Genomic DNA, 11,967 nt, shown 5'->3' with positions numbered 1-11,967 from the left:
TTGTCACGACCAAAAATTCCCTTCAATCACCCGTCATTGTGTGAATTATCACGACCAAAAATTCCCTTCAATCACCCGTCATTGTGTGAATTATCACGACCAAAAAGCCCCTTCAATCACCCGTCATTGTGTGAATTATCACGACCAAAAATTCACATCACCCGTCAATTCCCTTCAATCACCCGTCATTGTGTGAATTATCACGACCACAAATTCCCTTCAATCACCCGTCATTGTGTGAATTATCACGACCACAACCCCCCTTCAATCACCCGTCATTGTGTGAATTATCACGACCCCCTTCAATCACCCGTCATTGTGTGAATTATCACGACCACAAATTCCCTTCAATCACCCGTCATTGTGTGAATTATCACGACCAAAACCCCCCTTCAATCACCCGTCATTGTGTGAATTATCACGACCACAAATTCCCTTCAATCACCCGTCATTGTGTGAATTGTCACGACCAAAACCCCCCTTCAATCACCCGTCATTGTGTGAATTATCACGACCACAAATTCCCTTCAATCACCCGTCATTGTGTGAATTATCACGACCAAAAATTCCCTTCAATCACCCGTCATTGTGTGAATTATCACGACCACAAATTCCCTTCAATCACCCGTCATTGTGTGAATTGTCACGACCAAAAATTCCCTTCAATCACCCGTCATTGTGTGAATTATCACGACCACAAATTCCCTTCAATCACCCGTCATTGTGTGAATTGTCACGACCACAAATTCCCTTCAATCACCCGTCATTGTGTGAATTGTCACGACCACGAATTCCCTTCAATCACCCGTCATTGTGTGAATTATCACGACCAAAAATTCCCTTCAATCACCCGTCATTATGTGAATTATCACGACCAAAATCCCCCTTCAATCACCCGTCATTGTGTGAATTATTACGACCAAAACCCCCCTTCAATCACCCGTCATTGTGTGAAATATCACGACCACAAATTCCCTTCAATCACCCGTCATTGTGTGAATTATCACGACCAAAAATTCCCTTCAATCACCCGTCATTATGTGAATTATCACGACCAAAAATTCCCTTCAATCACCCGTCATTGTGTGAAATATCACGACCACAAATTCCCTTCAATCACCCGTCATTGTGTGAATTATCACGACCACAAATTCCCTTCAATCACCCGTCATTGTGTGAATTATCACGACCAAAACCCCCCTTCAATCACCCGTCATTGTGTGAATTATCACGACCAAAACCCCCCTTCAATCACCCGTCATTGTGTGAATTATCACGACCAAAAATTCCCTCCAATCACCCGTCGTTGAGATCGTTGTGCATGGACAACATATAAAGCATCAAAATACTATCATGTCATATCTAACATTGCATTCCGTAATTCTTCAATTTAATATTATGATGATCTCAATAGGATGAGGAATGGCGTAATGAAACAAGTAGTTGGTCATCACTAAATCAGACGGTTTTTCTATTTCCTTATCGCATACAGAGTACTTACTGTCTCGTCCCAATTAACGAAATCTCGCATATCAGACACACGTATACATTCATTTCTCATCCAAGGAGCTTCTGTCCCATCCCAATCAACCCAGTATCAATGAATCACATAAATTTCTTTTGTGGTTTCAAATGAACGTGTCGTATTTAGCATATGTGGAATGTACATCTGAAGATACGCTATTCTCGTGATTAAGTACTGTTAACTAACGCTCGGTTCTTCAGCTTGCAACAGAAACAAGGAATCCGTGGGCGTTTCTGTTTTGGTAGGTTGTCACGTGACAAGACTGTGGTGGAATCCACGGCCGAATTGGTGGTTTGGTCAGGGAAGTCAGTGAAAGGCATTACATCCGAAACCGATGCGACAGCACGTGACCTAGTCCTTTGAGATACTTGTTCACACACGACACTGTTAAGGTTGGTCCTGCTGGCCCTATCACGTGCAGTAGTCGGCCGAGAAAAAATGATGTTGGTTTCTTTTTGTTTTATGTTATGTTCTACATAATCCGCTCCCAGTAATTCCTCCTGGGGCGACAAACGTATACCAATAGTCAACTTGATAGGCTGAAATACAAGGAAGTGCAATTGAACAAACATTCTTCTTCTGAGATCAGAATTATACGTAACAAACGAAGATGTCAACAGATTATTTACATGGCGCAGTTAACATGATATACAAAAAACAGTTGGAATGTAACATTTTAGGTGTTTGCCCACAACTTCAGAAAATCAGTTATAGATTCACACAGCGGTACACGTACATTGTTACCTGGAGCTGTTATCAAGCTAACAAACTTATACATAGTTGTAGCAGTAGACACTATCAATATATAGGCGTCTGATATTAGAAAAATGGTAATATTCGTAATCAATCTACATTACGTAATTCACATTTCCTATCATTTCTTGTAACATTATTCCATCTGCCATCATCGATAGAGAGACGGATGGTTTGCCGTTCTGTATTTTGTTAAACACTTAAAATAATTAGGAATATTACTTGTTAAATAATCTTCTAGGTTCAGCTCAGGCTTAAATAGTTTATACAATAGGCCTTTTGCTCGAGTTTTTAACAGAACTTTGATTAGTTTTGTATATATATATATCTTTATTTAATGGCATGTTTTAATCGGTTATTATAAAAACTAAAATCTACTCACAAATAATTCTTATAACATATAAATTTCATTTTTATAAAACCTACATTTGATATAGGTGGGCCGGTGTAGTTAAATGTCGCGGATAGTTCAACATTGAATTAGTTAAAAGACAGCGAATCTTCCTGTGAATTTCTCCTGTCCTGACCGACTGCCGGCTGACTTGACAATATGCGGTCTGAAAACTTCGGTTATCACATTATGTTATGTACATGTACAGCAGCTTTTACTTACTACAAGAAGAATTAGCGTACAAAGGGCTGCCCAGATAGTGAGAACAACAGCGGCAAGTGTCTGGACGCCCAACAGGTAGAAACCACCCCCATGTACCAAGCCGCTGCGTCCTAGCGTCAGGTTCTCCAAGTTATCTTTCTCCGTGAAAAGACCTACTACCAACAAACCCTGGAAGTAAAGATCATGGGTAGATATCAAGCACTATACTCCCAACAACCAACCAGACTCTTGCCATGTAATAATAATCATAAACTATATTTATTTTACAACAATTGCGAAGCAAGTTTTTCCATCTTATATGAATCACTCTTGTTGGCTCGGATGGAAGCACGCGAGGGGCCTTAGTGTGGGAGGAAACCGGAGTACCCGGGGAAAACCCAAGTGGTCGGGCAGGTGACACCCATACCTTTTCACATCCATTCCGGGAATCGAACCCTTGACGGCTAGGTGAAAGGCGAGTGCGTTACCACTGCACCACCCGACCACCCTAAATGCCGTGTTTAAAGATAACTAAAGCGCCATCGTAATATATTCGTAACTGATATTCAATATTGTTTGATACTTAAATTGACGAGGCTGCATTGTATGGCACGAACCTATATATATCACTGAATGTAAGATTACAATCTCAGATATAAATGATACTGTACGGAAATTACTATCTTACATTTACCTGCCACTGTACGAAAATGAAAATCTTATACATACCTGTTACTGTACGTAAAGTATGAAAAGTACAAATGAACACATACCTGGTATTGTACGGAAGGTACAAACTTACATACACCAGTTACTGTACGGAAGGTTCATTCTAACATACACCAGTTACTGTACGGAAAGTTCATTCTAACATACACCAGTTACTGTACGGAAGGTTCATTCTAACATACACCAGTTACTGTACGGAAGGTTCATTCTTACATACACCAGTTACTGTACGGAAGGTTCATTCTTACATACACCAGTTACTGTACGGAAGGTTCATTCTAACATACACCAGTTACTGTACGGAAGGTTCATTCTAACATACACCAGTTACTGTACGGAAGGTTCATTCTAACATACACCAGTTACTGTACGGAAGGTTCATTCTAACATACACCAGTTACTGTACGGAAGGTTCATTCTTACATACACCAGTTACTGTACGGAAGGTTTATTCTAACATACACCATTACTGTACGGAATGTTCATTCTTACATACACCAGTTACTGTACGGAAAGTTAATTCTTACATACACCAGTTACTGTACGGAAGGTTACTGTACGGAAGGTTCATTCTAACATACACCAGTTACTGTACGGAAGGTTCATTCTAACATACACCAGTTACTGTACGGAAGGTTCATTCTAACATACACCAGTTACTGTACGGAAGGTTCATTCTAACATACACCAGTTACTGTACGGAAGGTTCATTCTTACATACACCAGTTACTGTACGGAAGGTTCATTCTAACATACACCATTACTGTACGGAAAGTTAATTCTTACACACACCAGTTACTGTACGGAAGGTTCATTCTAACATACACCAGTTATTGTACGGAAAGTTCATTCTAACATACACCAGTTACTGTACGGAAAGTTCATTCTAACATACACCAGTTACTGTACGGAAGGTTCATTCTAACATACACCAGTTACTGTACGGAAGGTTCATTCTAACATACACCAGTTACTGTACGGAAGGTTAATTCTAACATACACCAGTTACTGTACGGAAGGTTCATTCTAACATACACCAGTTACTGTACGGAAAGTTAATTCTTACATACACCAGTTATTGTACGGAAAGTTCATTCTAACATACACCAGTTACTGTACGGAAAGTTAATTCTTACATACACCAGTTACTGTACGGAAGGTTCATTCTAACATACACCAGTTACTGTACGGAAAGTTAATTCTTACATACACCAGTTACTGTACGGAAGGTTCATTCTAACATACACCAGTTACTGTACGGAAGGTTCATTCTTACATACACCAGTTACTGTACGGAAAGTTCATTCTAACTTACACCAGTTACTGTACGGAAGGTTCATTCTAACATACACCAGTTACTGTACGGAAAGTTCATTCTAACATACACCAGTTACTGTACGGAAGGTTCATTCTAACATACACCAGTTACTGTACGGAAGGTTCATTCTAACATACACCAGTTACTGTACGGAAGGTTCATTCTTACATACACCAGTTACTGTACGGAAGGTTCATTCTAACATACACCAGTTACTGTACGGAAAGTTAATTCTTACATACACCAGTTATTGTACGGAAAGTTCATTCTAACATACACCAGTTACTGTACGGAAAGTTAAAATTCTTACATACAACAGTTACTGTACGGAAGGTTCATTCTTACATACACCAGTTACTGTACGGAAGGTTCATTCTAACATACACCATTACTGTACGGAAAGTTAATTCTTACATACACCAGTTACTGTACGGAAGGTTCATTCTAACATACACCAGTTACTGTACGGAAGGTTCATTCTAACATACACCAGTTATTGTACGGAAAGTTAATTCTTACATACACCAGTTATTGTACGGAAAGTTCATTCTAACTTACACCAGTTACTGTACGGAAGGTTCATTCTTACATACACCAGTTACTGTACGGAAAGTTAATTCTAACATACACCAGTTACTGTACGGATGGTTCATTCTTACATACACCAGTTACTGTACGGAAGGTTAATTCTTACATACACCAGTTACTGTACGGAAAGTTCATTCTTACATACACCAGTTACTGTACGGAAAGTTAATTCTTACATACACCAGTTACTGTACGGAAAGTTAATTCTTACATACACCAGTTACTGTACGGAAGATTCATTCTAACATACACCATTACTGTACGGAAAGTTAATTCTTACATATGCAATTTACTAAACGGAAATTGCCGTCTTACCGAAGCTTGAAGTTAACAACCTAACAAGACGTAAATCTTTACCCATACTCCAGCGACACCATGGACAGATATGGCACCCACTGGGTCATCCACTCGCATCCAGTTGAAGAATTTGGGGGCGTAAATGCCGATGAGTCCCCCAATAGCTCCTGCTAAAAGGGCTTCCCACGGTCTGATGATTGCGCAGGATGCTGGACAATATCAAAACAACTAATGTAATTTATATACTGAAATATCGGTGTTATCGTATTGGCCAAACCTTTACAACAGCGTTGCACTAATTCCAAACTTGAAAAATATATTCTGTGATACACATGAACCATATACAAATTGTGATATTAGCTTGTAAGGTTGTCGCATTAAACTCAGCTCTCTTATTGGTCAGTTTTACACCAATTAAATGTCATTTATCAAAGATTTTTATCAATTTCATCCATTTTGTCATGGAACCGTATTAAATTTGTTTTAAATAAAAACGTGGTTAAATTGAATATTTACCTGTTATTGCCACGAGACCTCCAAGAATACTGTTTACGATGTATTCGATCTCAAATTTCCGTTTCTTTGTCAAGTAACTATGTAAAACAAAAATGTAAACAGAGATTCCACATTTGAAGATATTTTCATATATATGCCTATTAAGATACGGATTGATTGAAGTGACCTCCTTCATTAGAATTATGAAATTATTTTGTATTTGCTTACAATTTATTGGTCAAACTAATAATATCCCATGCTTTACTGACAAGAGGACACTGTGGAAGATTAGCCTCGGTTAAACTAAATTGGTTCTTAAATCCTCATGAAGTAAAGTCTGTTATCAATATTATTATTATACTGAACTTTGCCAAGCAGTGTATATAATTAACTGTAAGTTCTAATTGTCAAACAATATTACTGTCTTATATATTTTATATTATCATCTTATATAGTATCATACAAAAAAATCGTTAATTTAGTTTCACACAAAAATTTCATACAAATAACATCGTCAATTTAGTTTCACACAAAAATTTCATACAAATAACATCGCAATAATTTCATACAAATAACATCGTCAATTTAGTTTCACACAAAAATTTCATACAAATAACATCGTTAATTTAGTTTCACACAAAAATTTCATACAAATAACATCGTCAATTTAGTTTCACGCAATAATTTCATACAAATAACATCGTCAATTTAGTTTCACACAAAAATTTCATACAAATAACATCGTTAATTTAGTTTCACACAAAAATTTCATACAAATAACATCGTCAGTTTGTCGCTATATACATTTCAGTATATAGTTTTCCAAATAACACAAATCTTTCAATACTCATATTTGTTTTACAATATAATAATAAGTAAGTGTATTTTGTTTGACTGAACACTTGTCAGACAATAGGTCCTGTTATTTTAGGTTTTCTGTCGTCAACCGTCTACAGGGCTATCGTTTTACCGGTATCGATCGCCCCTACACCAGCGATAATGATGTTATTTGTGTCTTTAGAAAATCTATAAGGCGGGGTTATATTAGTTTACCTGATCGTAATACCTATTACACCTCCTCCAATAGACCCTAACAACGTTACAATGGCGGATCTAAAAAAAGAAAAAAATATCGTCAACACACAAGGATTAGTATTATACCACAGGATAATTTCAATGTAAATTTATATCCCCGCCCGACACCTGCCTGTGTTCCTCTTCTACTGTACCTAACCACCCTACCCCATAACACTAAACATAATATATACATAGTCAATAGATAACCTCCTAACAAGTCTGTAATATGATATTATAGAGTTTACAAAGTATAAACATGCATAAATGTCTAATGGTGAACAGTCAGTCAGTCGGATAGGACTTAAAATGGTGGCACGTGTGAGAATGTCCAATTCGTAAGAAAAATATCCCGCTGAGGTTCTTTCCAAAAGAGCAGACGTGATAACGCCGGCACAGAGGATAACATCAACAATAAAGATTATTCATGAAGTGAACTTAACGGACATCAAAACAATATTTTGAAGATATCAACATTCATAAAGTGTAGGATTCAAACGACTGTCCATGTATATATCCTAACGTTACCCTGTCAATGTTGTGGTTATAGAGATATTACTAGGAAGGATTTGTTGACACGATGTTGTCTATGTATATATCCTAACGTTACCCTGTCAATGTTGTGGCTATAGAGATATTACTAGGAAGGATTTGTTCACACGATGTTGTCTATGTATATATCCTAACGTTACCCTGTCAATGTTGTGGCGGCTATAGAGATATTACTAGGAAGGATTTGTTCACACGATGTTGTCTATGTATATATCCTAACGTTACCCTGTCAATGTTGTGGCTATAGAGATATTACTAGGAAGGATTTGTTGACACGATGTTGTCTATGTATATATCCTAACGTTACCCTGTCAATGTTGCGGTTATAGAGATACTACTAGGAAGGATTTGTTGACACGATGTTGTCTATGTATATATCCTAACGTTACCCTGTCAATGTTGCGGTTATAGAGATATTACTAGTAAGGATTTGTTCACACGATGTTGTCTATGTATATATCCTAACGTTACCCTGTCAATGTTGTGGCTATAGAGATATTACTAGGAAGGATTTGTTGACACGATGTTGTCTATGTATATATCCTAACGTTACCCTGTCAATGTTGTGGCTATAGAGATATTACTAGGAAGGATTTGTTGACACGATGTTGTCTATGTATATATCCTAACGTTACCCTGTCAATGTTGCGGTTATAGAGATATTACTAGTAAGGATTTGTTCACACGATGTTGTCTGTGTATATAACTTAACGTTTTACCCTGTCAGTATTTATCAGTGCGTTAAGTATTTGCCCGAGTGCACAGTTCCTGATCCCCAGGGGATCACAGGATATATAATTAGTTTATCACCCACCATGCCATAGTAACTACATAAAGAATGATATTGTTATTATTAATCGGAATGTTTGTTAAAAATGAATACTCGGTATTCAGAAGGCATTGTTCCTTTCGGGCGAAAAAATACCTGACAAACATAAATGTTTTTGTTATAGTCATGTTAATGTAACGTTACAATGGGCCACTAAATGACACTTTCAGGTTTATATAACTGTATACCTGGGGAGCTCTTGTCCCCTGTATCGATCGTGTTATACAGTGTCTATCGTTATAGTAAGGTGTACATAAATGTATAACTGGCGAGCTCTTGTCCCCTGTATCGATCGTGTTATACAGTGTCTATCGTTATAGTAAGATGTGTTATACAGTGTCTATCGTTATAGTAAGGTGTGTTATACAGTGTCTATCGTTATAGTAAGGTTTATATAACTGTATAACTGGCGAGCTCTTGTCCTCTGTATCGATCGTGTTATACAGTGTCTATCGTTATAGTAAGGTGTATATTACTGTATAACTGGCGAGCTCTTGTCCCCTGTATCGATCGTGTTATACAGTGTCTATCGTTATAGTTAGGTGTATATAACAGTATAACTGGCGAGCTCTTGTCCCCTGTATCGATCGTGTTATACAGTGTCTATCGTTATAGTTAGGTGTATATAACAGTATAACTGGCGAGCTCTTGTCCCCTGTATCGATCGTGTTATACAGTGTCTATCGTTATAGTAAGGTGTATATTACTGTATAACTGGCGAGCTCTTGTCCCCTGTATCGATCGTGTTATACAGTGTCTATCGTTATAGTAAGGTGTATATTACTGTATAACTGGCGAGCTCTTGTCCTCTGTATCGATCGTGTTATACAGTGTCTATCGTTATAGTAAGATGTGTTATACAGTGTCTATCGTTATAGTAAGGTGTGTTATACAGTGTCTATCGTTATAGTAAGGTGTGTTATACAGTGTCTATCGTTATAGTAAGGTTTATATAACTGTATACCTGGGGAGCTCTTGTCCCCTGTATCGATCGTGTTATACAGTGTCTATCGTTATAGTAAGGTGTATATTACTGTATAACTGGCGAGCTCTTGTCCCCTGTATCGATCGTGTTATACAGTGTCTATCGTTATAGTAAGGTGTATATAACTGTATAACTGGCGAGCTCTTGTCCCCTGTATCGATCGTGTTATACAGTGTCTATCGTTATAGTTAGGTGTATATAACAGTATAACTGGCGAGCTCTTGTCCCCTGTATCGATCGTGTTATACAGTGTCTATCGTTATAGTTAGGTGTATATAACAGTATAACTGGCGAGCTCTTGTCCCCTGTATCGATCGTGTTATACAGTGTCTATCGTTATAGTAAGGTGTATATTACTGTATAACTGGCGAGCTCTTGTCCCCTGTATCGATCGTGTTATACAGTGTCTATCGTTATAGTAAGGTGTATATTACTGTATAACTGGCGAGCTCTTGTCCTCTGTATCGATCGTGTTATACAGTGTCTATCGTTATAGTAAGATGTGTTATACAGTGTCTATCGTTATAGTAAGGTGTGTTATACAGTGTCTATCGTTATAGTAAGATGTGTTATACAGTGTCTATCGTTATAGTAAGGTTTATATAACTGTATAACTGGCGAGCTCTTGTCCCCTGTATCGATCGTTTTATACAGTGTCTATCGTTATAGTTAGGTATACATAACTGTATAACAAGCGAGCTCCTGTTTCCCTGTATCGGTTCATCAGATCGACACTAATAGCAGAGTTTTATAGTATACCTGTTGGTTTTATTGTCTACCTTGCTCTCACGTGGGGAAAATAACATCATATCATAAGTACCTACTTCTATTGACCAATTGCGGATGTCGTCGATGAAACAGAAGACGCTTACTCTACCGGAACATCTGGTCCTTTTCTCCGGATATTTTTTTTTTAGGAATATTTTTGTAAATCCTCGTGTTGTTTATTTTGCCCTTGGTTTATTGAATTTTGGTTTTAATGGCGATTTTTTGGTTGTATTTATGGACTGTAAAGAACGTTAAGCCGTAATTGTGAGGACAAAGTGTGGTGATCACATTTTAATCGCATTCGGAAATAAATTACGCCCACGTCTTTCCAGCTGGACTCCTCGGAAACCAGAAAGTGAAGTTGAGTTTTAGTTCTGTTGGTATGTTTAAGTTTCTAGACTAAATCAAGTCTATCCGAAGTCAAGACTAAAGTTGGCATGCGATCGATTTTATCTGTCGTCTATATTTAGGGCTAATAAATCAGATGTATACTACTAAAACTAAGAAAGAAAGGCTTTCCAAGCAAATTTCACTCATGGAAATACAAATCTTATCTGATGTGTAAATAGCTGTGAAAAGTTAAAAGTTGTTCCCGAATTAGTTTAGTTCCTGCAGCATTTGAGGTACTAAGATCAGGTCCCCGACGATAAATATGATTCATTTTACTTAACCCACTGTTTTACACCACTCCGATCATTTTTTTCCAAACTGAAACTGTACCATCTAACAAAAACAAAATATCGATGAATTGTTGACTCGCCAACAGAGGTGACAACCTATACTTACTTGGCAGCCAGTTTCCACTTCCCTCCAGATATACCAAATGTACTCCCGCAGTTAAACCCCAGCCAGCCCCACCTGTACCGCAAATAATGCAAAAATTATATTTAAATATAAAGTTACGAAGAATGATGTATTGAATTTCAATTAGGATGATTTACTTAAATATTTTGAAGAGTTTGATTTCGTATGTAACTTACTCATAAAGCTAAAACAATCACTAGAATGTATATAGATTCCGAAAGCAGATCTATTGTATGTGAAGGATTGGACAATTCTGGTACGAACATCTTTGTAAGTAGTGGTAGGTCTGATCTAACCAACCAAGGCTTTTAATAATATTTGATAAATATGCTGAAAAACAAATATGTTAAAAAAATGAGCGGGCAATGCATGAAAATCTCTTATTTTTTTGACCGATGACGGGATAAATTCTTTTCACGAAAATCAATTATTTAAGTATTTGAATTTTGATTTCGTCCAACTAAAATTAATTTTTCATTGTTTGTACGCAAAATGCAGCATTCTGATCCGTCAATTTTTCCTTCTGATTTCTCAATGAAAGAATTTAGCTCCGCTCATTTGATAATAATTGGATGAGTGAACGGCAACATGCCACCTTGCGGCCTGTCGGAACTTCTTTCTTTATTAATGGAATATCTGTTTATATTCCATTCACCTG

At 37.3% G+C, this 11,967-nt stretch overlaps 1 protein-coding gene across 1 annotated transcript in view; it reads right to left on the bottom strand.

The window, feature by feature from the left end:
- Nucleotides 1–1,692: 1,692 nt before the first annotated feature.
- The window catches only part of LOC132556379 (putative ammonium transporter 3), a 30,753-nt gene continuing 20,478 nt past the window's right edge, over nt 1,693–11,967 (bottom strand). Inside the window, exons 3-8 of the mRNA XM_060220786.1 lie at nt 11,292–11,363; nt 7,351–7,410; nt 6,319–6,395; nt 5,863–6,011; nt 2,892–3,059; nt 1,693–2,064 (exon numbers count right to left, since the gene is read on the bottom strand). Of these exons, the coding sequence (XP_060076769.1) occupies nt 1,693–2,064; nt 2,892–3,059; nt 5,863–6,011; nt 6,319–6,395; nt 7,351–7,410; nt 11,292–11,363 (898 nt within the window). The remainder of the gene's footprint in view (nt 2,065–2,891; nt 3,060–5,862; nt 6,012–6,318; nt 6,396–7,350; nt 7,411–11,291; nt 11,364–11,967) is intronic.

The sequence above is a fragment of the Ylistrum balloti genome, unplaced genomic scaffold (genome assembly GCF_031769215.1).
Source record: "Ylistrum balloti isolate Yb309-2 unplaced genomic scaffold, AGI_CSIRO_Ybal_v1 Utg370566, whole genome shotgun sequence".
Taxonomy (NCBI): Eukaryota; Metazoa; Mollusca; class Bivalvia; order Pectinida; family Pectinidae; genus Ylistrum; species Ylistrum balloti.
Note: the sequence above shows the minus strand (reverse complement) of the source record. Positions and strands in the feature narration are given on the sequence as shown.